Source organism: Mesocricetus auratus, unplaced genomic scaffold (genome assembly GCF_017639785.1).
Source record: "Mesocricetus auratus isolate SY011 unplaced genomic scaffold, BCM_Maur_2.0 Super-Scaffold_100004, whole genome shotgun sequence".
Taxonomy (NCBI): domain Eukaryota; kingdom Metazoa; phylum Chordata; class Mammalia; order Rodentia; family Cricetidae; genus Mesocricetus; species Mesocricetus auratus.
The window spans coordinates 69,551,452-69,578,948 of NW_024429189.1; the positions used below are offsets into that span (position 1 = coordinate 69,551,452).

The 27,497-nt window shown below is 38.9% G+C and overlaps 1 protein-coding gene across 2 annotated transcripts in view; it reads right to left on the reverse strand.

The window, feature by feature from the left end:
* Trim44 (tripartite motif containing 44) overlaps nt 1–27,497 on the reverse strand; it is a 105,386-nt gene that overhangs the window by 23,385 nt on the left and 54,504 nt on the right. Inside the window, exon 5 of one of the 2 annotated variants that reach the window (XM_040745927.1) lies at nt 20,107–20,212. The exons of the other annotated variant lie outside the window; for it this stretch is intronic. Coding sequence (XP_040601861.1) covers nt 20,122–20,212 — 91 coding nt within the window. The 3' untranslated portion in view covers nt 20,107–20,121. Of the gene's footprint in view, nt 1–20,106; nt 20,213–27,497 lie in introns of those variants that run through there. 2 annotated transcript variants of the gene reach the window in all.

The window sequence follows — 27,497 nt, forward strand, 5'->3', positions numbered from 1 at the left end:
ACTATATGGATTGGAAGAAAATCTAAACTTTCTCTAGACTGTGTACCTCTGACAGGCTCTGTATCATAGGATAGTAGAATATCATGCAATTTGCTGCCGTCTCCCAATGCTCCAACCTATCTTAGGAAGGAGAGGCCCTAAATGTACACAACCATCCTCCCCCATTTAACTACAGTGTCCTGGATTGGCTATGGCCAGTTAACTCAGGAACAGTTAACAAAAAGACAAATGGTTTTGCTGGGTATCTCCTCTGAAGATAGTGGTGAATCTTATTTCAAAGAATTCCTGTGGAGCTGAGTGAGGCCAAAGTGATACCTTGACAATTTGAAATATAAGGGAAGATAAGAAATACAAGGAAACAGAAGGCTGTTCTGTTGGGAGGACAACAGAGTGGGAAGAAGAAAGCAAATAAGGAAACTGAGAAAATTCTCTTATCCTAACCAGTCTCCACTGTCCTTACCAATCATAAGCACTTCTTTGTTGTAGAATATTAGTTAAGATATGTTACATTCTTTTGAATATCCATTTAATGATGCAACGATGTGTTACATTATTTTATGTTGCATTTGTTTAACTCTGTAAAGCCTTGTTACTTTGCCTGCCTAGAACACCTGATTGATTGGTCTAACAAAGAGCTGACTGGTCAGTAGCTAGGCAGGAGAAATGATAGGCAGGGCTGGCATGCAGAGAGAATAAATAGGAGGGCAAATAAGGAGCAAGAAAAGGATGAAGAATGAAAAATATATGTACACACAACACACAGATGCAAACTGTAGTTAAAGAGAAGCAGGATAATTTAAGTTAAAAAGATAGCTAGAAACAAGCCAAGCTAAGACTGGGCATTCATAAGAAAGAGTGAGTATTTATTTGGGAGCTGGGTGGCAGCCCCCAAAGAGTAAAAAAAAAAAAAAAAAACCAACTACACTTCTTTAATTGGATCCTAACAAATGAGTAATACTTTTCCATATTCCTCACCCTGTGCTATCTGAACTAGCTTAGGGTGTGCGTGTTTTTGTTTCGTACTACTAAATGGCTGCTAACACAACAATGAACAGGAGACATGAGAACAACTGAACCGGTAGACAGTTAAAAAAGTAAGTAGAAAAGGTAGACAGGTAAAAAAGAAACTAAGGTTATATTTATCCCATTTGGTTCTACAGAAAATAGAGAAGGACAGATAACTTCAAGATTGAGAAGACCTTAGTCCAAATTATGGCTGCTTAGAATGGACCACATTTATTTAGAGTCAGAAAGATAAATACTGGTGAACCTCTCTCCTTACACAGTAAAGCCTGATGCTAACAAAGGACTCAGAATAGTGTTTCATATATTCTTCTTCATTATGGACAATGATTCAAATTTCCCTTGTAATTAATGTATAAATTATGATGCTTATACTCTACTTTCCATCAATCAATATGTTATTCAGGTCACTAATCTAAAGAAGTTAGTATCAGTGAAATTTCCAAGATTCCCTTGGATGAACAGTCATTTTCACTGTATCCTGCTTAAACACAACTGTGGGTATGGGATTTGATGCTGGTATATTGTACCATTTGGCTCAGTGAATAATGATTGCCTCAAGAGTGGGGTCCAGGCTTTCATTTCTGTTACATCTTGCTCTGTCTCATGCTTGTGAAACAAAGGACTATCCCCTTAGCTCCATTTCAGAAGGAAGGTTCTGGAAGGAAAATTTAAAGATTAATTATTTTTTCTGTAACAAATCAACTAGGGTCAAACTGCATAACTAAATGCGATAACTGTATCAACTCTTTTAGGTAGTCATTATAAAAAAGAAGTACCAATATGTTTCTATGGTGATATATTATTTATGATTTATTAAACCCTGCCTGAGGATTCAGAAAGCAGTCAGTTAAAAGCCACAGAAGCCAGGCACACACCTTTAATCCCAGCAGCCAGAAACTAGGAGGTGGTGGTACACTTTTAATCCCAGGACTCAGAATTAAGAGGTAGATGGATCTCGTGAGTCTAAAGCCACCCAGATCTACACAAGATTGAATCAGTCTAAAAGAGAATTATGGCTCACACCTTTAATCCTAGCACTAGAGGGGTATAAAAGACAGGAGCAAGTATTCAGTAGTAGGCATTCATTCTCCAGCTACATTGAGGAGAAGCAGCTGTTTGAAATTTTGAGAAGAGCTTGTGCATGGACCAGTCCTTTCAGCCTGAGCTAGTAGCCAGCTGCTTTGCTTTTCTGATATTTATCTTGAAGTTTAACCCCAATATTAGTCTCTAGGTCTTTTATTTTTTTGTGTTACATGTTTCAGTATCATGAGAGAATTTAGGGTCTGTCAGTTAAAATGTTACATTCCCAAATACTGGATAGGATGGGATTTAAAAAAATAAAGTAAGAAACTAGTGAGATTGCTCTGTGGGTAAAGATATCAAGCCTGATCACATGATTCCATACCTGGAATCTACATGGTAATAGGAAGAAACAGACTCCTACAAATTTACCACATTAAGTAAATGTAATTAAAGAACAAGCTAACAAACACTTGAATTGTTAAATATAATACCACTCTCCTTCTAGAGCTCATACTATATAATAAATTTAATACTGAAAAGTCAAAATATTCATATGGCTGAAAAAGTACCAAACTCAGCATTTTAATTAAAATGGTCAGAATATGATAATACAGAGATGGATTGGAAACATAATTCATAGGCCAAGCAAACTCCTGCAGGTAACAACTGAGCTATGTAAATTACTTCCTCTTATATCATGTTAAAACAAAAAAAAAAACAGTCTTCCTCTTTCGCAATTGCACAGAGGAAACCATTAAAAACTGTGGCATAATGCTACAAGACCTTACTTATTCACTATATTTTCCAATTCAAACAGGGTGAAACTTAAGGAGCTAAATGTAATGAAGGTACAGTCAATGGAAACCCAGCTAATAAAATACAATGATGACTCAGGTGTTCTTGTAGCTGAAGCTACAGTAGATACTTTTTGTCACCTCTCACGCTAAATAAAACTCACCCCTAAATAACAGGTGTGAAGTACTGATTCATTACTGATAGAGAAGCTAAAACAGAGACTTACCTGGGTCTAACAGAGGCAAGGAAGGTCAACTTTGCTTGACTTAGGTGACTCAAGACAGTAAAACTAATGACACTATGCTATCTGGGAATGCTAACCCATGGACCCTATACAATGAGGAAGAAGAGCCAGGTGATTGCTGACCTCTCACTAATCAGACAAGGTGCTTCTTTTGTTGAGAAGCATCAAATTAAAGAGAAAGGAAAGACAAGCATGCCCTTCAGAAGGAGAAAGCTTGGTGGAAGCTTCTGATTGCGTAGAGATGTAGCAGTAGGGGAAAATAAGGTTTCTTTACAGACTTCCAGACTAACATTTGTGAAGATGTTATGATACTGTAAAAGATACTAGTGGGAACATATAATGAGCCCAGGACAGCAAAAGATGTTGGAGAAATGTTGCACAGAAGGCTACATTAATTCATGAGTTCATGGCTTTGTATGTTTCCTAAGATCTGACCTTGGAAATGAAGAATCATTCTGTCTCCTTTTCAGACTCATAACATAGCCCAGGAGAAAGTGAGGGAGAAAGCTGAGCAAAGTTGAAAAGGAAAGTCACAGGAATACAAAATGCAGCTGTCAGTAACATCTTTTGTTTCCAGGCTAACCTTCCATCCCACTAACACCACTCCTATTATAATGTCTGTGTTCTCCAAAGAGAGAGGGAGAGGGAGAAGGAGAGGAAGGGGAAGGGGGAGGGAGAGGGAGAGGTAGAGGGGGAGCAAGAGGGAGAGGGAGGAGAGGAAGAGGGAGGAGAGGGAGAGGGAGAGCAAATTCAGGATTCTTATTTTGTAAATGTTTCCACTTAGGCCTGAAGAATTTCAAGGACTTTCGCCATGCCCTTCATGTAATGCGATCCTTCTCCTTGCTATGCCTGTAATGACCATGGTTACCATTTTCTAAGAAACAGGAGTCCTTACCAGTCATTTTTCTGACAGGCCATGGAGGCAGAAAGAAAAACTAAGGACTCCAGTGCTAGTATTCAGGAGCTATCCTATCACACAGAGGGTGTGACACACCAGATAAGAAAACAGTAGAGATGAAAATGGGAAGCCAAAAAATGAACTTAAGAGGCAACAAAGTTCAACTTGAAGGAAAGATATGGGATGTATGGGGAAAATGAATGGCAGCAGAGCTCCAGAGTAAGAATCAGGCGTTGTGGTCATTGGCCCACTGATGCTGTACTAGAGCCAGAATTATCTTTTTGAGTCATGTAAGGAAGACAAGACTATTCTTCTCCCAGTTGGATACAATAACTCCCCTTTAATTAAAAATAATATCATGCTTTTCTTTGAAACAACCACCAAAAATTAGTAAAACTCAATAAAGAAAAAAATTATCTCTAATACAAAGTCTTCACAGGTAGACTTCTTGGCACTCACTAGACACTCAGTAGATACTCAATGAATAGCCTCTGTCGTAATTTCACTAACTACTACTAAACCAATGGGATCCAATGTTCTACTTCACTACTCACTATTGAGATAAAGAATTAATGCCTGTAATAAGATTCAGGTCAGGAAAAAAGTTAAAATTCAGTACATTTTTAGGATTTTTTTTAAACTCTCACAAAAATTTATTAGGATAAAGTTTTGTGAGGAAAATGTAACAAACACAGTGGCAAGAAAAAGGAACAATACAAAATTTGAATAGTTTACATGTATTTAAATGGATAATGGTGGAACCAACTTATTAAAGTATTAAGATCTTGTATTAAATTTTATACTTCAGTTTTGAATACATTTTATGTACTTATCCTAAATGCTCTTCTAGTTCTATTTCTGTCATGGGTTTATATTTGTTTTGGCTGTGGAAAAATTAATTTAACTGAAAAAAAGGAAAGAAAAAAAACCCTAAAGGATGAAGATGGAGACATGCCGGCATAACACTCAGCCTTAAGCCTTGGAGCCGTATCTCCTTCACCGAACCTCTTCTGCTACACTTGTGCCTCTGCTGTTTCATTATCAGGCTATCTCCAGAAGCAGGTACCAACCCTTCCCCAACGCCTGTCTACCCAGGAAGCTGAGAGGAGAGGCAGCAGTGGATAAGGCTCTTCAAATAGTCCAGTCCTTCCACTTCATGAAGAAACCAACCCTTAGTTCCCATTTAGTGTAAACAGCACATTTATATCAGGTCTTACTTGGGGAGAGAATGTCATTGCTGCAAAATCTATTCTGTCAGTATGACACCACATACAGACACCAGAACTTGCACAGCATTATCATCACTTTCTACTGAGAAAGAATGTTTCTAAGAAAGTACCCATATCAATCAAAGAATAAGCAGGTGGCTTCTTAGATAAGGAATGAGGAAAGGGGAGGGCTTAAGTCTCTGGAGGGAGTTCTGCTAACATGGAGCACATGGAGCTTACAACAGGAGGGACAGTTTCTTCAAGTTAGTTTGGTAGCTACATGAGCTCATAGCTTTCCTTCGAAACAGCAACAGGATAGCTCTGATTTGAATAATAGTGTTATTTGTTTATGTAAGCACAATCTAGAATTTTCCAGAACAAAACAAAGAACATAATTTCCTATCATTATTGGCAGTCCTGCCTAAGTGAACAGTCCTAGATGCTTTAATATACTTGAATTTTAGCAATAATTATGATGCATAAGCATTTCTGCCAACCATTTGGATACCAACCATATGGTAGAGGCAGTTGTTCTTGAGGCCTGACTCTAAGGATGAATCTAGGCCCTAAGCTTTGATTCTCACACTGTCTGAGCAGAACCTCTGCCAGTTCCTGGGAGTACTGAGCAGAAAGGTGCTGAAGAAAAATATTTGGGTGATTTTCCCCTTACAATGCTTTCTTAAGGGAGTGCAGGCTGAGTAACATCGGGTTTTTTTTTTTTTGTTCCATGTCTAGAACATCTTACTATTTCCCTAAACTATTTAACTCCCTACCTCTGCTAGCACCTTGCTATCCACAGTTTGCAGACAAAGAGAAGCAAACTAATGGCTGAGGGGATATATTCTACACATGGTGTCAGATTATAAGCAAGTGACACATGGTGACACATTATGATCTGCCTATTCCAAACCAAGGTTCTCTCTTTTACTTGCAAAGCTATTATTCATTCAAAACTTTAATGAGTGGCTATTATGTTCTAGAGCACACTGGTGAAAAACTCAATAAAAAAATAAAGAAACAAACAAACAAACAAAAAAAAACCAACCACAACTTTATGTTAAGTCCTTCCTGGCCACGAAAGAAAACAATGAGTCAAATATAAAACACATTTTCATGTGTTAACACGTCTTTACAGAAAATCAAAACAGGGTAAGAAATAAAGTTCCTAAGGAGTAATATCTCCAGATGCCTGGATAAAGCAAGTGAACAAACCACATGAACATCTAAGGATGACCATTCAGGCAGACATAGGACAAAGGGACAAGGGCACAAAGGTCATTTCCTCATCTGTTGCAGAAGAGTAAGAAATTACTATGGTTTAAATTATTCAGTGGAATAAGTGGCTAACATGAGGGTGAAGCTGTGGGCAGTGTCAGTTTGAGACTTCACTGTCCATTTCCCTTGGGTAATAAATACTAAAGCAAAGCTGGGCATGCTATACCAATAATTAAAGAAATGCAAGCTTGTCTTAGCATCTGAAAAGTTTCCTATACCTTGTGTGTCAGGAATGGGTGAGAAGTGAAGGAAGGGAGGGTAAGAGTGGCAACAGCAACAGAATTCTTGGAGAGAAATTATATAGTCCAGAGCAGGAAGGAAACTTGGAGGTGGTTGAGAAGTCTTTGGATTTGATATATAATTGAGGATAAATCTGCCAGGGTTTATCATTTAAGTAGATATGAGATGTAAATAAAATAGAGATGATGAGGATGACTTCTACCCTGAGATAGGATGTTACCATTTTCTAAGAAAACAGAGACAAGGATAAAGCATTTGAGAAAGAGAGGAGCAAATAAGGTCATGTTTTGATCAAATCCAGTTCTGAGAACAAAGATGAAATACAGAACAAGAAGACCTTCCTTTTAAGTCTTCCCAACACTTGTAGCTCCAGCTGAGCAACCTTAGACAAGCAACTCTCATTCAAGTTAACCACCTACCTAATACAGGGACAGCAAAACCACCTCTCAGGCCTGACAGAACAAGGCAATGAGATGTTGTGGAGTATTAATTTAAAATGTGTTACATTTGTTTATGCTGTAGAGTATTTATTTAGTAATGAAAATATGTGTTGTATTTTTTTTTCATGTTGTATTTATTTTAACTCTGTAAAGCTGTGTTTCTTTACCTCCCTAAAACACCAGATTGGTCTAATAAAGAGCCAAATGGCCAATAACCAGGCAGGAGAGGGATAGATGGGGCTGCCAGGCACAGAGAATAAATAGAAGCAATCTAGGCTCAAAAGACAGACAGACAGACAGACAGACAGACAGAGGGGGGAGGGAAAGAGGGAGAGAAGGAGAGAGAGAGGGAGGGAGAGGGAGGGAGAGGGAGGAGTGAGAACAGGAGAGCAGGACACCAGGATACAGGCACACAGTCAGCCATGGAGAAGAAGGAAAGAAAGACATAGAATAAAGAAAGGTAAAAAGCCCAGAGGCAAAACATAGTTAAAGAGAAACCAGATAATTTGAGCTAGAAAAGGTGGCTGAAAATAAGACAAGCTAAGGCTAGGCACTCACAAGTAACAACAAGCCTCTATGTATTTATTTGGGTGGGGTCCTCAAAGAGTACAAATAAAACCAACTAAAAGATATAATATAAATTGTATGGGTGATGTATCAAGGTTAGTTCCCTTGCTAATTCTGGTAAGTGCTTGTTTAAATGACTTATCTTTGAATCTGAGGTTGACAATATAATTATGTCTTCACAATACCATGTCAAAAAGACTTGACCTATCATTTCCAATCTTATTTGACCTGTTTAGCACTTTACATTTTAAAAGAGTACAGTATACTGTTTCTGATGGTTTTTCTTATTCTCAAACTTTCACATGTGTTACCTTAATCCTTAATATACTTAATAAGCTACTAATGCCTCTATATATGACAGACGAAAAACTGAAAAGTAGGTAAGTTCTACTGCAAGCCTTTCTGGTCTCACTGTTCTGTCTGTTGGCCTGCAAGTCAGAAAACTGAGATCTTGGTGTAAAATAAATTTGTCATTGTGGCCTAGTCATATTAGAAAGATTTCTGACACACTGAATGGTGAGCATTTCCATGACCTTTAGTAAAAAACAAACAAACCAACTCCATGACTATTCATCAGATACAGTATGTGATAGCTTGCAAAACACTTCTTTTCTTGCCTCCTGTCAATGTGAGACACTCTTTATATCTTCTAGATGTACAAGGGCACTATCATGAGACCAAATAAGCCTATTTTAAACACTGACTTTAAACTGAAAAAAAAAACAGCTGAACATTTCTTTATATCTAGTAATTTGTTTTGTCACTCTCATGCATTCATTCATTTAACCACAATCTGAATTCCTTTGTGTTAGCCAACATGCTAGATATTCGGGATTCAGTAGCACCACAGTGTTGCTCATGTCAAAAACAGAGAGGAGACCAAGTATGGCTGGATACTCCTAGCACTTGGGAGGCTATAGGAGAAGGAGCCCGAGTTTGAGGTCAACTTGGGCAAGTTCCTAACTCATAACATCAACAATCAAAACAAATAAATAAGTAGAAGAAAAGGGATTACAGTATTAATTAAAATGAAGACAACACAAATCCTATTTATGACATTTTAGATGAAATTATAGAAATTGTTCTTGTCTTTAAATTTTTTAAAAAATGGTTTTTAAAAAAACTCTCAGTAGTCATTTCTATGTATCCTTCCCCCAGGAATGTACAGTAGCTTCGTTATCTGTATACTTAATATTTGCATTTTCAATTGTGGTGGAAAGAAATTATCTTAACAGTAGTGAAATGGTGGAGCAGGCCCAGTATTTTGAAGCAAAATGCAGCAAGATTTCAAAGTATGAAGATAAGGGTAATTAAAAAATTTTCTCACGAGATAGGGTCTCTCTGTGCAGTCTTTTTGGCTGTCCTCGAACTAGCTCTGTAGACCAGGCTGGCCTCTAACTGACAGAGATCCATCTGTCTCTGCTTCCCAAGTGCTGGGATTAAAGGAGAGAGCCACCACCACCCAGCTGGGTCATTAAATCTTTTACGACCCCTTCCTGGATGGCAAATAGTATTACCAAAATGCAGTGGAGAATAGGCAACTTGCCCATAGTTCATCTAGAAGAACACTGTTTACAAAGGGTAACTTGTGGGAAAGGTGCCTTCTGACCAGCAAAATATAGAAATGCTAGTTTAAACAAAAGAAACATGCCTTATTATCACAGGACTACTCCAAGAGTTAAGAAAACGAGCAGTATTTGCCAATCTTTTTTTTTTTTTTTTTTTCCGAGACAGGGTTTCTTTGTATTGTTTTGGAGGCTGTCCTGGAACTCGCTTTGTAGATCAGACTGGCCTCGAACTCACAGAGATCCGAGTGCCTCTGCCTCCCGAGTGCTGCGATTAAAGGCGTGAACCACCAATGCCCGTTGTATTTGCCAATCTTAACTCTGGTCCATGCAACCAAGTTTAGAAGGTCAAGTCAACAACATAATTCAGAGCCAGTCTCATGTGATTGGGAAGCCCTGTGTTGGAGGATTTCTACTCATACATGCTTGTGACACAGGTCTTTTCAGTGGTCTGATGATTTTTCAGGCTTGCAGAATTTGAGCCAACAGAAGGAATGAAATACGGAGAAGACCACAGGCTAATAAAAAAAATGTTTGGTTTTATTTTTCTACCAAGATTGAATGCCTAGGTAGCACTGTGTGGAAAGGGCAGGTGTTTGATGAAATTTGTTAAACAATCTGATAAAGAAAAATGTGATAGAAGGCTCACAGAGATTTTAGATGACAGTCATAACTTTCTTCTGGCTTTAATCATTTCAGTTTCCATACCTATACTTTCAGGCAGCGTTTAAGTTATTTTTTTTTTTTTGAACAAAGGACTGAGAACTATACCAATGGCCTTTCAGACCATGACCCTTATCACATTCAAAAGCAAGGTTACAATGTTTTTGTTGATGATCAGCATATCAACATCTCTTTGAAATAATCCCCTCTCTATTTATTATACAGGAAAATTAATTTTCCAGAATAATTATCAAGTCATCCAAACTCCTGAATTCTGATATTGTTTCATATGAACAATAATTTACTAGATTTTGAAAGTTCTAGAAAATTGTGGGTAAGTTTTCAGTAATTGTTATCACTTCATGCTCCATATTTTCCAGTCAGCCAGAGTGTTGAGAAAGCTTTGTGTTCTATAATAGATATTAAAAGAAGGATGAAAAGGCCTCCTAAAAATATTAAAAATTACACACCATTTACATTTGTAAATACTTAAAATTGCAGACTATAAGGACATAGATGTTACTATGTTTTCTCTGTATCTCCCCTCCCATACCTCTCTTTTCCTTTTTCCCTTGTCTCCTCTTCCTCTTTCTAAGACAAGTTCCCTAGTAAGTCTCTATGGAGCAGAGGCTGAGATGAACTTGGATTTCTGTTCTTGTTGTCTCTACTTACCCAGTGCTTGATTGTGCCCTGTTTCTGTGTGCTGGAGATAAAACCCAGGGCTTCATATACCAGAGGTTAAGATTGTACTAACTGAGCTGTATCCCTAGCCAGACATACATGTTTGGTTCACAATATACGCCTAGCAACAAAGACAATGTTAGAACAAAATACATATTCTGTAAATACTAAATTAATGCTTTTTCTCCTCCTCTTAATACTTTGATGTTTAAAATAAAATCTGGCTCTCTCCGGGATCTCCTGGACTGGGAACTGCAGCAAGTTCGACTCACCCCCAGAGGATAGAGCTACCAGGAGCATGCTAAGAGAGACTGTCTACACCCTTCCCTTCCCAAGGCAGAGGGCAGAGGGCAGAGGGCAGAGGGCAGAGGGCAGAGGGCAGAGGGCAGAGGTGAGCTCCAGGCCCCGTTCCTGGTCCCCACTTCCTTCTGCTCACCCTCTTCAGGATCTCCTGGACTGGGAACCTCAGCAAGCAGGACTCGCCCCCGGAGGACCCAGCTACCAGGAGCCAGCTGAGAGAGCCTGCCCCCACTCTGGGCAGAAGGCAGAGTGCAGAGTGCAGAGGGCAGAGGGCAGAGCTCCCACCTACCAGGAAAGGGAGTGTCAGAGACCCATCTGCACCCACCAAGAGACCGGTCAGTGAACTGGACCTGCATGCACTCACAGGAGAAGAACCTTGGACCCGTACTTACCAGGAAAGGAAGAGACCTCATCTGTACCTATTGAAAGAAGGAATGGGAAGACGACAATACAATAACAAATTCGACGATAGAAAAAACAATATGACGCCACCAGAGTCTAGGGAGCCAATACCAGCAAGATCTGAACATCACAACACAGATGAAACAGAAGAGGATGACCTAAAAACCAACTTCGTAAAGATGATAGAAACCCTAAAGGAAGAAATGAGAAAATCTTTTAAAGAAATGGAAGAAAAGACAAACCAAAAATCACAAGAAACAATTCAAACAGTGCAAGGATTGAAAGCTGAAATAGAGACAATTAAAAAAAAAACAGTCTGAAGGAATGCTGGAAATAGAAAAAGTGAGTAAACGATCTGGAACTACAGATCCAAGCATAACCAACAGAACAGAATACAGGAGTTAGAAGAGAGAATTTAGGGTTTTGAAGATTTACTAGGAGAAATAGATTCACTGACCAAAGAAAATCTTAAGTCCAACAAATCCCTAACACAAAATATCCAGGAAATATGGGACACCATGAATAATATGTAAAGAAGGTAAAGTAACCCAGCTCAAAGGTGCAGAAAACATATTCAACAAAATCAAAGAGGAAACTTTCCCAACCTAAAGAAAAACATGCCAAAGTACAAGAAGCCTACAGAACACCAAATAGAGTGGACCACAAAAAGTTAGTTCACCAGATAATAATCAAAATCCCAAACATACAGAATAAAGAAAGAATATTAAGAGCAGCAAAGGAAAAAAGCCAACATACAAAAGCAAATCTATCAGAATTATACCTGACTTCTCCAAGGAAACTCTGAAAGCCAGAAGGTCCTGGATAGATATCTACCAACACTAAGAGACCACAGATACCACCCAGACTACTATACCCAGCAAAGCTTTCAATCACTTCAGATGGAGAAAACAAGATATTCCACGACAAAATCAGATTTAAACAATACATAGCCACAAATCCAGCTCTACAGCAAGTACTGAAAGGAAAACTTCAGTCTAAGGAAGGTAACTATGCTCACAAAAACAAAGGCAATAGATAAAAGACAAAAGAAAAACAGGGGTAAATCCACAATTACATAACCAACAACAAATCAAAAACAAACAAGAATTAACACTCAATGGTCCTTAATTTCCCTCAATATTAATGGTCTTAATTTGCCTATAAAAAGACAAAAAGACACAGACTAACAGAATGGATATGAAGACAGAATCCAACCTTCTGCTGCATACAAGAAACACACTTCAACTTCAAGGGCAGACATTACCTCAAAGTAAAGGGTTGGGATGAGATTTTCCAATCAAATGGATCCAAGAAACAAGCTGGTGTAGCTGTCCTAGTATCAAATAAATTTGACTTCAAACTAAAATCAACCAAAAGAGATGAAGAAGGTCATTTCATGTTCATCATAGGAAAAATCCACCAGGATGAAGTCTCAATTCTGAACATCTATGCCCTAAATACAAAAGCATCCATGTTTGTAAAAGAAGCATTGCTAAAACTCAAATCACACATAAGAAAGACCTCACACAGTTATAGTGGGAGACTTCAACACCCCACTATCACCACTAGGCAGGACACCAGACATAAACTCAACAAAGAAACAAAGGAACTATCAGAAGTTATGACCCAATTGGGTTTAACAGACATCTATAGAATGTTTCATCTAAATACAAAAGAATACACCTTCTCTAAAATTGACCACATACTTGGCAACATAGCAAACTTCAACAGGTACAAAAAAATTGGAATAACTCCCTATAAGTTGGAACACCATGCTTTAAAGCTAGAATTCAACAACAACTCAAACTGCAGAAACCATACATACTCATGGAAATTGAACAACAGGCAATTGAACAATTCCTGGGTCAAGAAAGAAATAAAGAAATGAAAGACTTCCTAAAATTCAATGAAAATGAAGATACAACATATCCAAACTTATGGGACACTTTGAAGACAGTACTAAAAGGAAAGTTCACAGCACTACGTGAACATATGAAAAAAAATTGGAGAATAGCCATACTAGAGAATTAACAGCACAACTTAAAGCTCTAGAACAAAAGAAGCAAACTCACACAGGAGGAATAGACTTGAGGAAATAATCAAATTGAGGGCTGAAATCAATAAAGTCGAAACAAAGAAAACAATATAAAGAATCAATGTAACAAAGAGTTGGTTCCTAGAGAAAATCAACAAGATAGACAAACCTCTATCCAAACTAACTAAAAGGCAGAGAGAGAACATGTAAATCAACAAAATCAGGAATCAAAAGGGGGACATAACAACAGACACTGAGGAACTCCAGAGAATCTTCAGGTCATACTTTGAAAACCTGTACTCCACAAAATTTGAAAATTTAAAGGAAATGGACAATTTTCTGGATAACTATCACTTACCAAAATGAAATCAAGAGCAGATAAGCAATCTAAACAGACTTATAACCCCTAATGAAATAGAAGCAGTCATCAAAAGTCTCCCAACCATAAAAAGCTAATACCAATACTCCTCAGTGTTCTACACAATAGAAGCAGGAGGTTCATTGTCAAACTCTTTATGATGATGCAATTACCATGATACCCAAGCCACACAAAGACACAAATAAGAAAGAGAACTACAGACCAATCTCCCTCGTGAACACTGCAGCAAAAATACTCAATAAAATATTAGCAAATCGAATCCAAGAACACATCAGAACAATCATCCATGATGATCAAGTAGGCTTCATCCCAGGGATGCAGGGATGGTTCAACATATGAAAATTGATCAATGTAATTCACCATATAAGCAAACTGCAAAAGAAAAACCACATGATCATCTCACTTGATGTGGAAAAAGCTTGACAAAATCCAACACCTCTTCATGATAAAGGTCCTGGAGAGATCAAGGATAACAGGAACATACCTGAACATAATAAAAGCAATATAGAGTAAACCAACAGCTAACATCAAACTAAATGGAGAGAAACTCAATGCAATTCCTCTAAAATCAGGAAGAAGACAAGGCTGCCCTCTATCTCCATATCTCTTCAATATTGTACTTGACGTTCTAGCTAGAGCAGTAAGACAACAAAAGGAGATCAAGGGAATATAAATCGAAAGGAAGAAATCAAACTTTCTCACTATTTGCAGATGATATGATAGTTTACATAAGTGACCCAAAAGACTCTACAAGGGAACTCCTACAGCTGATAAACACCTTCAGCAAAGTGGCAGGATACAAGGTTAACTAAAAAAAATCAGTAGCCCTATTATATACAGATGATAAATGGGATGAAAAAGAAATCAAAGAAACATCACCCTTTACAATAGCCCCAAACAACATAAAATATTTGGGGATAATCCTAACTAAACAAGTGAAAGACCTGTACAGCAAAAACTTTGAGTCTTTAAAGAAAAAAATTAAAGAAGATATCAGAAAATGGAAAGATCTCCCATGCTCTTGGATTGGTACAATTAACATAATAAAAATGGCAACCTTGCCAAAGCAATCTACAGATTCAATGCAATCCCCATCAAAATACTGGCACAATTCTTCAGAACTTGAAAGAACAATACTCAGCTTTATAGTAGAAAAACAAAAGACCCAGAATAGCCCAAACAACCCTATACAATAAAGGAACTTATGGAGGCATCACCATCCCTGACTTCAAGCTCTATTATAGACCTATAGACCTGAAAACAGCTTGGTATTGGCAAAAAAAACCCAGACAGGTAGATCAATGGAATCAAATTGAAAACCCTGATACTAACCCACATGCCTACGAACACTTGATTTTTGACAAGCTAAAATTATACATTGGAAAAAAAGACAGCATCTTCAATAAATGGTGCTGGCATAACTGGATGCTAATAACATGTAGAAGACTGCAGATAGATCCATGTCTATCCCCATGCACAAAACTTAAGTCCAAATGGATCAAAGACCTCACCATAAATCCTGCCACACTGAACCTCTTAGAAGAGAAAGTGGGAGGTACCCTTGAACGAATTGGTACAGGAGACTGCTTCCTGAACATAACACCAGAAGTACAGACAGTGAGAGCAACAATTAATAAATGGAACCTCCTGAAACTGAGAAGCTTCTGTAAGGCAAAGGACACAGTCAACAAGACAAAAAGAAAGTCCACAGAATGGGAAAAGATATTCACCAACCCCACATCTGACAGAGGGCTGATCTCCAAAATTTACAAGAACTTAAGAAACTAGTCACCAAAACATCAAGTAATCCAATTAAAAAGTGGGGTACAGAAGTAAATAGAGAATTCTCAATAGAAGAGTATAAAATGGCTGAGAGACACTTAAGAAAGTGCTCAGCATCCTTAGCCATCAGGGAAATGAAAATCAAAACATCTCTGAGATACCATCTCACTCCTGTCAGAATGCTAAAATAAAAAAAAAACACCAATGACAGTTTATGCTAGAGAGGATATGGAGAAAGGAGAACACTCCACTGCTGGTAGCAGTGTCAACTGGTATAGTCACTTTTGAAATCAGAATGAAGGTTCCTCAGGAAAATGGGAATCAGTCTACCACCAAGATCCAGCAATTCCACTCTTAGGCACATACCTAAAAGATGCACATTCATACAACAAGGACATCTGTCATCTATGTTAATAACAGCATTATTTGTAATAGCCAGAATCTGGAAGCAACCTAGATGCCCCTCAACTGAAGAATGGATAGAGAAAATGTGGTATGTTCACACAATGGAGTACTACTCAGGGGAAAAAACAAAACAATGGAATCTTGAAATATGCTGGCAAATGGATGGCACTAGAAGAAACCATCCCAAATGAGGTAACCCAGTGACAAAAAGACAAGCATGGTATGCACTCACTCATATATGGAATTTAGGCCTGAATCAGGGGAGTGCCAGCCTACAATCTCCAGCCAGAGAGTCTGGTAAACAGGGAGGACCCTAAGAGAGATATGCATGGTAACCCAGAGAAGAACAGGACAGAATCTTCTGAGGGGATTCGGAGCACGGGGCTGGGGTGGGGGAGGAGTGAGGAAGCTGGGAGAAAGAGAGGGGGTGAAGAGGAGGTGTGAGGAGGACATGAGGGAGAAGGATAGTTGAGTAGGGGCAAGAATAGAGGAAAGAAGGATGAGAGATGCCATAATAGAAAGAGCGGTTATAGGTTTGAAGAGAGATCTGGTACTAGGGAGATGTCCAGAGGCCTACAAGGATGACACCAGCTGGCAATCTAACCAATACTGGAGAGGCTACCTTAAATGCCCTTCCCTGATAACGTGATTGATGACTTCCTTGTGTATGCCATCCTAGAGCCTTCATCCAGTGGCTGAAGGAAATAGAGACAGACACCCACAGTTAAACACTGAATTGAACTCCTGCAACACAGCTGCAGAGGGAGGAGTGATGAGCAAAGGGCTTATGACTTAGTGGGTGAAACCCACAGAAACAGCTGACCTGAACAAGGGGGAGCTCATAGACCCCAGACTGATAGCTGAGAGGCCAGCATGGGACTGATCTAGACCCCCTGAATGTGGGTGTCAGTGAGGAGGCCTCAGCATCCTTTGGGGCCGCAGGTAATATATCAGCATTTAGCCCTGTCATCCAGATGGACTTTGGGCACCCATTCCACGTGGAGGGATGCTGTCTCCACCTGGACACATGACATGACTTTCATATGACAGACTTTCAAGATCCCCCATGAAGGGCCTCACCCTCCTTGCAGAGTGGAGTGGGGATTGAAGGAGGGGTTGGGGGAGGGTTGAAGGGGCCGGGAGAGGAAAGGAGGGAGAAGGAGCTGGGATTGACATGTGAAACAAACTTGTTTCTAATTTAAATTAAATTAAAAGAAAAAAAAACATTAGTGAATGGGGGAGTCATTGTATTTGGTCCCCACAGAAGTCTTTGCCTGTACAGATGCCACAGAGGTCTCTCGCTTGGGAGGCCATGTAGGTGCCTCATTTAAAACCAGATGCCTTAGCCAGGCAGTGGTGGTGTATGCCTTTAATCCCAACACTTAGGAGGTAGAGGCAGGATGATCTCTGGGAGTTCAAGGCCAGCATGGTCTACGAGTGAGTCCCAGGACAGCCAAGGCTACACAGAGAAACCCTGTCTTGAAAAGCAAAAATGAAGTAACATTAAAAAAAACATAATAATAATAACAATAAAATAAAATCTGTCTCCCCCAACACACACACACTTAGCATCTTTCATATATATATACATAGAAACTTAGCATCTTTCTTATGAAAAATATATTTACCATGGATGTTTTAAATAAACAGATTGTCAAGAATAGCTTTGGATGAGCATGAGTTACAGAAAGGAATTAGAAAAAAAAATCTCAACACTTATGTGATCAGGAATAACTGGACTAATCTTGAGTTACAAAGGAGCTAGCTTCAACACAGAACATTTACCAATATTGCTTAGGTAGTAAATTTTATTTTATAAGAAATACTATTTCCAGGCTTAAGTAAATGGCTAAGTGGGTAAAATTCTTGCCTCATAAGCATGAAGACCTGAGTTTGGATCCCCAGAACTGCTTTAGAAGAGGGGTACAGTATGCATCTATAACCCCAGCATACAGAGTTAGTATGACACAGGCAGATTGCTATCAAGTTTAACCCAGATAGGGAGCTCCGGGTTGAGTGAGGGACCAGAGATGGCTCAGTAGGTAAAGGTACCTACTGTACCTGAGTTTGAACCCTGGAACCCACACAGTAAAAGAAGAAAACCAACTCATGCAAGTTATCTGATTTCTACTTGTACACCAAGGTGCATGTACACACACACTAAATTAATTAAATTAATATGCCTGTTCCCTGAGGACTGGCTCTTAAAATATCAGAAGTTGCTATGCAAGGAAGAAAAGCAATCAAGAGTCCACTCAGCTGTAAAGCCTGAAGCACTGCAATCGCTAGCCCATAAGATATCCCAAATGGTACAGTAGTTGGACTTTTATTTTGGGGGTAACCAAAAGCTGTCTGATTGGACTTAAAGCTAGTCCAGCAGGAAAGAATCCATGTCTGGTGCTATATGCCTAGTCAACTACCTGTACCTGGAGAAGTTATACAACCTCCAGGAGAACATACTACTTACGGCCACCTTCCTAAACCAGTACAATCTAATTGTATTGTAAATGTTTATACCCATAGGCAAATGTAGCAATTAGCTCTCATCAGCAGATACAGACTCTTAACAGAGATCTACAACTGGTCAAAATGTAGAGAACAAGTGGCTGTGGCATGCCTAATCCAAACTGGTGCATCTACAATGCAATCTCTACACCCAAGTCTCAGGGAATATTGTGGAAGGGGGAACAGAAAGATTCTATGAGCCAGAAAGCCAAAATGCTTGTTATGAGCTAGTATCTTTAGATATGACAGGGAAGTTGCACCCATGAACTCTCAAAACTCTGACTGCCTAAACATAACCTTCATAATGATAATACCAGTGGACATGCCAATGTGGATGGAAGAAATTCCCAAGGCTCACTCCTTGATGAAGGGCTAAAGGCAATGGCTGCTGAAACAGAATTGGCTTTCTCTAGAGATGAACCTCCATGATAGGTTATCCCATCCTGAACTGTTTTCCCTAAACACATATACATACATGTACGAGCATACGTGATTAATACATGTACGAGCAATAGTGATTAAGGAAGAGGTCATTTGAGATGGGGCAGATGGAAGGAGTTGGAAGAAGGAGTAGGAAGGGTAGAAATAACATACTCTAATGACAGGGAACTTACAATTTCTTAAGGAAAGACTTTCAATATCAGAATGCCTGAGTCTGAATGTTTGAATTTTCATGGGGCTATGAATATAACTGCAGCACACAATAAACATTATTCCTCTTTTTAAAAATAAAGTAATAAAAACTAGAACTTTGAAGAAAAAAGGAATGATAGAAGAAGATGCTTAAGGTCAACTGTTGGAATACACACACAAACACACATGAAAATACTTTTTTTCCCCTTGTTTGTTGTTTTTTGTTTTTTTAAAGATTGTGATCATGATCTCCCAACAGAATGGTATAATCAAACTTAATAGGACAATAATTTCAGTACAAGGATCTACAATTTCTGTAACTTGCTTTAAGTCCTCAACATTTCTGTATCTCTATAAAGATAATACTACTGTCTTCTTCCTAGGTTGCATGGTTAAACAAGACAGATACTGGTTCATGTGTATGATGGGATGCTTTCATTAATATAGCCTCTAAAGAATTGATAAAGCTACCATCAAGCACATAAGTTGATACCTTACACAAGTCTTTTACTTTCTAGGAAACCTTTTTTCCTTGCCAGCCAGGGAAGTTGAAACTCCTAGGAAGCATGTTTTATGGGTCCCATGCTTCAGAGTTTAACAGTATTTCTGGATTACTTCTGGTTGGGTCAGGTCAATGAGATACTCATTCATATGCTCCCCTGAGTTTCTTTTCATAGCCAATGTCCCTTAAAGAGACTCAGTTGGCTGGGGGACTCGACCCTTTATTTTAGTTTATCAAAATTCCCAAGCAAAGGGAATGAATGCTGAATGTTAGGGGCATGCTGGGTTGGAGCATCTGTGCCTGGCTTTTGCATATATGCAGCTTGCCAATAATTGCTAAGTTTTTTTCTCTGACAACAATTATCACCCCAATTTGTTCCCCACCCCCACTCCACCCCCCTAGTTAATTATCAGTTCTGGAATTAAACTGCTTGCTTCTCCTGCAGTTGTCATGGCAACAGTTGGCCTGCACCTGCCACTGGGTGAACAGTGGCTCTTTCAGAAGAGGCAATGGTAGTTGCTGGCTCTACAAAAGCCAGGAGGTAAACTAATGTTTACCTGTCTGGGGACTGAAGTTCCTGTTTATTCTCCTTCGGGTACTTTCTTGGCAGGCCTGATCTCAACTGTTTTTCTTTTTCAAACTGCCTGTTTGTATTTGACAAAGAAAAGAAAAATTCTGATAAGCTTTTGAATCCCTATAGACTTTTAAGCATTACTTATTCCCAGCCAACAAGTCATAAGATCTAGCTCTTCTGTCTCCTGACAAAGGCTGAACATAGAGAATTTTAAGGTTGTAGATTTGGGTTCTAATCCTAGCAACACTACTTGCTAACTGTATGGCCATAGGTCAATCACTCAACTCCTTATAGTATCGATTCCATCAGATACATACAGGGGGTGAATATAATTGTAAGAGCTGCTTTAAGAGTTGTGAGATTACACAGGCCTAGCTCTCACTCAATGTTCACTGCATCAGGAAGTCTCACTGTTGTTGCTGGTGAGCTACCAATCTTGGACACTGCTTAAAGACAGGACAAAGCTGCCAGCTTGGTCACTTTACACTTGTCTGAATGACAGTACCTGAGATCAGATAAAATGCCACACTGCCCTACAGCATCTAGATCAGAGCAGAGAAATGCTGAGAAGTGCTGCTTTCCCTGCCTGGCTTCCGTGAAATCTTGTCAGCTCCTCCCTCTCTGTACTGTTTTTCTCACTTTCCTTTAAATAGATCTGATGGAAGCAGAGTGTAAGGAGATATGAAGTCACCAAGGAAACAAAATGCTTTTCATTTTACAACCACATTTAACCTACAGAGAACTGGTTGTGGTACTGAGGACTTAGGGGAGTGGGATGTTTATATAAGAAAGCGTTTTTCTTCCTTGAAACCCTGTTTATGGATAAGAAAGCATTTCTTTCTGATCCTGTAACTACTCATGTTTACGGTGTCTAAAGAAGTACATTTTGTTTCATGGTAAAAAAAAAACTCACCATTATATCAGTTTGTCTTTCTTAAAATTTTGAAATCATTTCCTTAATAGTTCTAGTGTTAAGGAAACGTCTACTTAGTGACTTTATAGCTCATACCAACTCAAAAAAGAATGGAATAAAGAAAGGACAAAGACAGGTTGTTGTGGCGCAGACCTTTAATCCCAGCACTCAAGAGTCAGAGGCAGACGGATCTCTTGAGAGTTTGAGGCCAGCCTGGTCTACAAATGAGTTCCAGGACGCCAGAGATGTTATACAGAGAAACCCGGTCTTGGTAAACAAAACAAAACAAAACAAAACAAAACAAAACAAAACAAAACAAAAGGAAGAAACCCATTAGTATGTGTTCCCAGCATGTGATTAGTTGGCTACTGAAAGTTTCCATTGCCCCCCTCACCAAACAAAGGAAAGGACCTAGAGGATGGAAAAATATGATGTTATCTCTTGCCCACCTCTCACTGGGAAGAAGTAGGAAGAAGGCCTTTGAGACTAACTAGCAGGTTTCCTGCATAATAAAAAAGACACAATGAACAATTCTGCTGTGGCTGCCCACATGAGAGGGGGACATAACAAGGCCCTCAAATAATTCTTTTAAAAATGCTAGATTTCTTACTTCCTAAAACTTATTTTGCTGAGGACCAAGCCAAATGACTAGGAAAACAAGAAAGAGAGTAAGATCACAGTCAAACTCCTTAGCTTCAGTTCTAACTGAGTACCACCATGGCACCCCCTCATGCCATTTCTTTGACTAGTTTTTAAGTAAAAGATGTATGTCCTCCACTTGGAAAATGTGGGTGCACTAACATTGTCTTTCTCCATTTATTTGAAAGGCATTAGATAACTATTTTCCAAACTTGGTTTTAAATTAGAGGAAGGTCTCATCTCATTTCCCTTCCCAGGGTAATTGATCCATGTGTCCCTCTTAGGGTCCTCCTTGTTACCTAGTTTCTATGAAGAAAAATAAAGATAATATATAAACCAGTTATTAGGGATATTGTGAGCAATAAATGATTTAATATATATAAATATTTAAAATATATCCTCACAGTTGGTAATTCATTAATGTTTCTTTAAATATCTTAGTGATTATTATACTGTAATTAAATATGACAATAAAATTGTTTATTTAGCTCTCTTGAACTAGACTTTAAGACCTTTACAAATAAAAAACCAAAAGCCTTGGTCCTCATATTCTCAAGGTCTAGCACAGGCCTGAGCACAATTTAGGCAATCTAAGATATTTGCTGGATAAATTAATGAAAGAATTCATCTGCAATCTCTTTTGTTTGAGGAGTTAGGGAGCAGAACTCCCAGTGGAGAACCCCATTTTGATAAGCCTTGAAGTGTAGTGTATAAATACGCACAGCACCATAACTACCATGCTGGATAGCAGGTAGAAGTTGATCAGAGAAGAGCTATAGCAGGAAAAGTGACAACCCAAGCATGTTCTTAGCCATCCGTTTCTTTTGCATTATGAAATCCTGAAAAACAGGCAGATATATAAGAGAATATAGGCTATAACTACACAGCATTTCCACTTGGAGGCAGATTCATGCCAGGCATTTTAGCTGAAATTTCCAGCTGCAAATGAATTCTCTGGTTAATACACATGCACAAAATTAAGTTGTGACTCTCAGGCAAGTTTCTGAAAACCAATTACTTTAGCAAGGAGGCTAATTTGATAGAGCCAGGCAGCGTAATGTACAGCACAGCCTCACTGTCCACCTGGCTAGAGGAGGAGATAAACAACCCAACTCAGCATGGGCAAAGGAAGTAAGTTCAGACTCTATAATATGGAAACATCAGTTAAGAGACTCCCAGGCTGACACCAACTTAAATGTTGGAAACTTACTTTGCATAATAAGCAGCCCAGAAATTTCTAATCTATGCACAAATATTAGAGCCCCTTTCTTCAGCTTTTAGACAAGCCTCCTAAGATGAAGAGAATGCAACAACCAAACCATTAATTTGCAATCTCAGGACAAAAGAACTATATGTATCATTTATTTCAATAAGCCCTAGGAAGAAAAATATGTGATATTCATTTTGGGAAGGTAGAATATGTAGCATGCACCTTCAGAGTAATTTTTGTATTTAATTAAAATATAACCACAGTATGTCCTCTCTCTCCTACCCCTCCCATGCTTGCTGGCCCCACACCCCATCAAATAAATGACTTCTTCTTCCTTAATCATTGTTGTTACTAAAGAAACAAAACTGTGATTTACGATTTTAAAAATTACTAATTAAAACACACACGCTAGAGTGAGTAAACATTCTCCAAAGACTATATGCGAGAGAGAGGCTTGGCTGTCATCTCTGGCACTACTGGAGAGCAGTGCATTCTTAGAAAGAGACCTGCTGAAGAATCAGGTTACAGGAGATTCTGGCTCTCCTGTATTTTTGTCTCCCAGACACCAAAGGAAGCTTCCTTTACTATCTACTACCTACCATGATGTACTGTCTTGTCACAGGTCCAAGGACAAGACAGAACATGACCATGGATAAAAGCCTCTGAAATCCTGTGTGAGGAAAAAGTAACTTTCTTCCTTTTACTTATCTCGGGCACTTTGTTGCAGCAAAGGAAAACTTACTTAACACAACTCCTCAGACTTGGTAAAGGTGAGATAGGGAGGTGAATATTTACACAGAAATAACAGTATACAAGGTTAAGTGACTTGACCAAGGTCACTCCATCGGTCACAAGCACAAATATGAAGAGAAGGGAGGTAAGTTAATGACTTTCACTCTTACTTCTTCCAAACATGTTTCCTATGTGATCACACCGTCAGCACGGGTCACATGCACAATAATCTCAGCAGGCACTTTCTGCCTGAATAACAGACAGCTTTGAAGAGGAGAATTCTGCACAAGTTCCCTGAAAAGCTGATACTATTAAAAAGCCATTTTCCTTAGTTTAAAAAGAAAAATCACAAAAAACCTCAACAGCAAATCAAAATTTAATCCTGCTCCTTTTCCTCTGAACACAAGAGTTTAAGGGTCTTTCTCTCTGCCTCTGACTGCCTCCCACAAAACAAGTGCTTTCATACCAGCCGACCATACTGCCACCCCCTCTCCTCAAATACATATTACTTCTCAGCAGGCTTCAGCAGGGGTAGAGAAGAAGCCAATCAGTGAACACAAGATCTCCTATATTCGTACAGAGAAGACAGAAAATTGCAGCCAAAAGTGTAAATTGCTTTTTTGCTTGAAGAAAACAACAACAAAAAAAACCTCATTCTAGGCTTCAAAGACATCTTCTTACAAGATGACTCCATAGTAGTTAATATCCATGTTCTACATATTAAGTCTTTTTCTCTATTATACCCTGTGAGGATCCTTGCCGGCCATATGACTGTATATCATGATCTGAGGGGCAGCTAACACACAATGAGCAATAGGCAACTATCCTGTGATGTCAATCAAAGGCTTGCTTGGCTCTCAAGACAATCCTCTTGGTGTTGGTGCTCAGGAGACATTGTGGGGATTAAATAGATATCCCTGGATAAGCACAGTATCTAAGGAGAAGAGAAATCACTTTCAGAAAATAGGCCATAGCAATTACACGTCAGTGAGTCATGATCCTCAAGTTAGAGGAAGTAGACTGAAGTGATCTTCTGAGGACTGTGTGTGAATTCTCTAGGCTTTCACATAGGGTCATAAAAAGCCTTGTGTTTCCTTGCCTTCTGCAGACAGTCCAAATGAGCCCCAGAATAGATCAGACTCACTTCCTAGTTCTGATACTTACTAACTAGTTTGTGATTTCTCTGAGAATTTATTAACATGTCCTCATTTGACAAATGAGATAATTACAGCACAAGATTTGCATGAAATTAAATGAATATATAAAGTTATCACTTTGGACATAATATTGACCTTCAGTATAGGGTAGCTACAGTTATTATTATTAATAATTTTCTACACAACTATACAGTAAAACTTGATAAAGAACAGTCATAAACAAAAGCACAGTATCTGGCTATAACAGCTTGAAAAGTCAAAATTCAAGAAGAAAGCAAGACTCAAGCTGGTGGAAAGAAAGAAATATCTATTTCACAGGATACAGGATTTATCTGTTGTTGTTCCTTCATCAGTAAGAGGTGACTGAATATAAGACCTAGTCTCCATATTCATTCCTTAGCCATTCTTAGGCAGCGAGACCTACATTTCCTTCATTCTTCCTTTATGCATCAAACTCTCATTTAATCTCTCAGCAACACAGAAAACTATGGGGAAAAATTCTCTTTGGCTTGATGAAGTGGTAAGGTGTATATTATAAATGAAAGAAATTTTACATCAAAGGCAATCTGCCCTGAAGAGCTAATTGGAATAGATTGAGCCAAATGGTAGTTCAACACAAATAAGCTGAATGGAACCAACAAGCATGAATTTAAAGGTTAAGAAGAAAATGAGAATCCTCTTCCCTTTTTGCCAATTGAGAACAAGCTCTCAAGTGCACATAATACTGAAAAAGGTTTGTCAAGTCCCAGTCCAAGAGATTCCTGCTGACATCCACGGCAGTCTGGCTTGCAGGAGACAGCTTGACATCTTAGTTAGTAGTAAAGAAACTCTATATCTTGTCAAAATGACACTAAGGTATCTGCAGCTAAACTTGAAAGCTAGTCTCTCACACTTCTCTGCAAATATCCTTATACTCTTCTAATCAATGTGGCCATGACAAAATGGAAATGTTCAGCCTAATCAAGCTCTGTCAGTATAGAAAAGCCATTTGCTATTCCATGAAACATTCCTATTACTTTTGCTAAGTTCTTGTCTCATAGCATCGTCTTGCTTGAACTCTTTTTGGGGAAAGAAAGGCTAGAGCTGTGTCTGTCCTAGATTTCAAGAAGTTAGAGAATAAAGGGGTGAACCGTGGAGAATCTGGTGTCTAAACCAAAGCCCTGAGCAAAATGATGAAAAGGTGGTTAATAATTAGAGAAAACACTGATTCAGGATCATATCATTACAAGTTTAATGCTATAGTTTAGTTAAGATCTGTCCTTGAGAGGTTCACATACTGAACTTTTATCCCCAGTGTGGCCATATCCAGAGATAAAGAAACCTTTAAAGGGTGACACCTAGTGGAATGTGACTTGGCCACTGAGGTAACACCCTGGGAAGGAATTAATTTAGGCATATAGAGTTGAATTAGTTCTAAGAAAATGAGAGCCTGAAACCTCCCCCAAGCCTTTCTTCTGCACACAGTCAAGCTACTATGATGCCACGTACAATGATGTCTTCACCAGAGTCAATCAGATAGTGGTGCCATGGCCCCTAGACCCTTCAGAACTACAAAGTTGATCAATGTCCTTATGTAGAACCCACCCTCATGGATTTTGTTGCAGAACACAAAACAGAAACACCCCATTTAGTCAATTTGCCAAGGCTTATGATTGCCTCCAATTCATTTTCCACTGTGAAGACAAAGCAGAGAAATCTAAAATGCAAACCTGCTCAGGTCAATTTTTGTTGAAAGTGCTGTTTCTGCTCATTTTCAGAAGTCCCAAGTAGCTCAGGCCATCAGGGCTGGTCTCAGGCCTCTACTTCCAGAATACTTAAAATTCTCCAGGATAGCGCAAATACCCTATGAAGACTTCTAAGGCTAGTGCTTTTTATCTTCTACTCTCTTTTGTCTTAGGCTTTTACATAAGACTTTTTATTTATTCATTCACTTTCTCTTCTTTCATTCTTTTGCCACCCCCTTTATTTTCCTTCCTTCCTTCCTTCCTCCCTTCCTTTTTTAGGGAGGAGGGGGAATAGACAACCTGGACTTCCCTTTCATAGGGTTCCCTCCATACTGCTGCTTTACAAGCTCACCTCTTCTGTCTAGACTCTAAATGCACAGAGTAGGTACCATGTCTGCCTTAGTCACCATCACATGTGTAACAGTGTGTAGCACAAGTGCCTGTGCTACACAGCAGGGTCATAAACATACATTTTAAGGTTTATTTTTATAGTGATTGCATAAATTTGTGTGTATCCCATGTGAACAGGACCCCAGAAAGGCTATCATCAGAGGGCATTAGATAACCTAGAATTAGAGTTACAGATGGGTGTGAGGTGCCACGCAGAAGCAGTTATTTCTCTTAACTGCTGAGCTATTTCTTCAGTTCTCTCAAACACATTTTTTTTCTTTTTTTCTTTTTGGTTTTTACGAGACAGGGTTTCTCTGTATTGTTTTGGAGGCTGTCGGTCCAGCCTGGCCTCAAACTCACAGCGATCCTCCTGCCTCTGCCTCCCAAGTGCTGGGATTAAAGGTGTGCGCCACCACCGCCCGGCCTCCCTCAAACACATTTTAAAGGAATAGAAAAACGACGAGAAGGAGCTAGGGAGGGAGGAAACCATAATACAGAACAAGCCTGTTTCCAGAAATGTTTTAAAGTAGACTCTGAAGGGATTCTCTGAGGCTCTTTAGGTTTAAAACATGATGCTTCTAGCATGAACC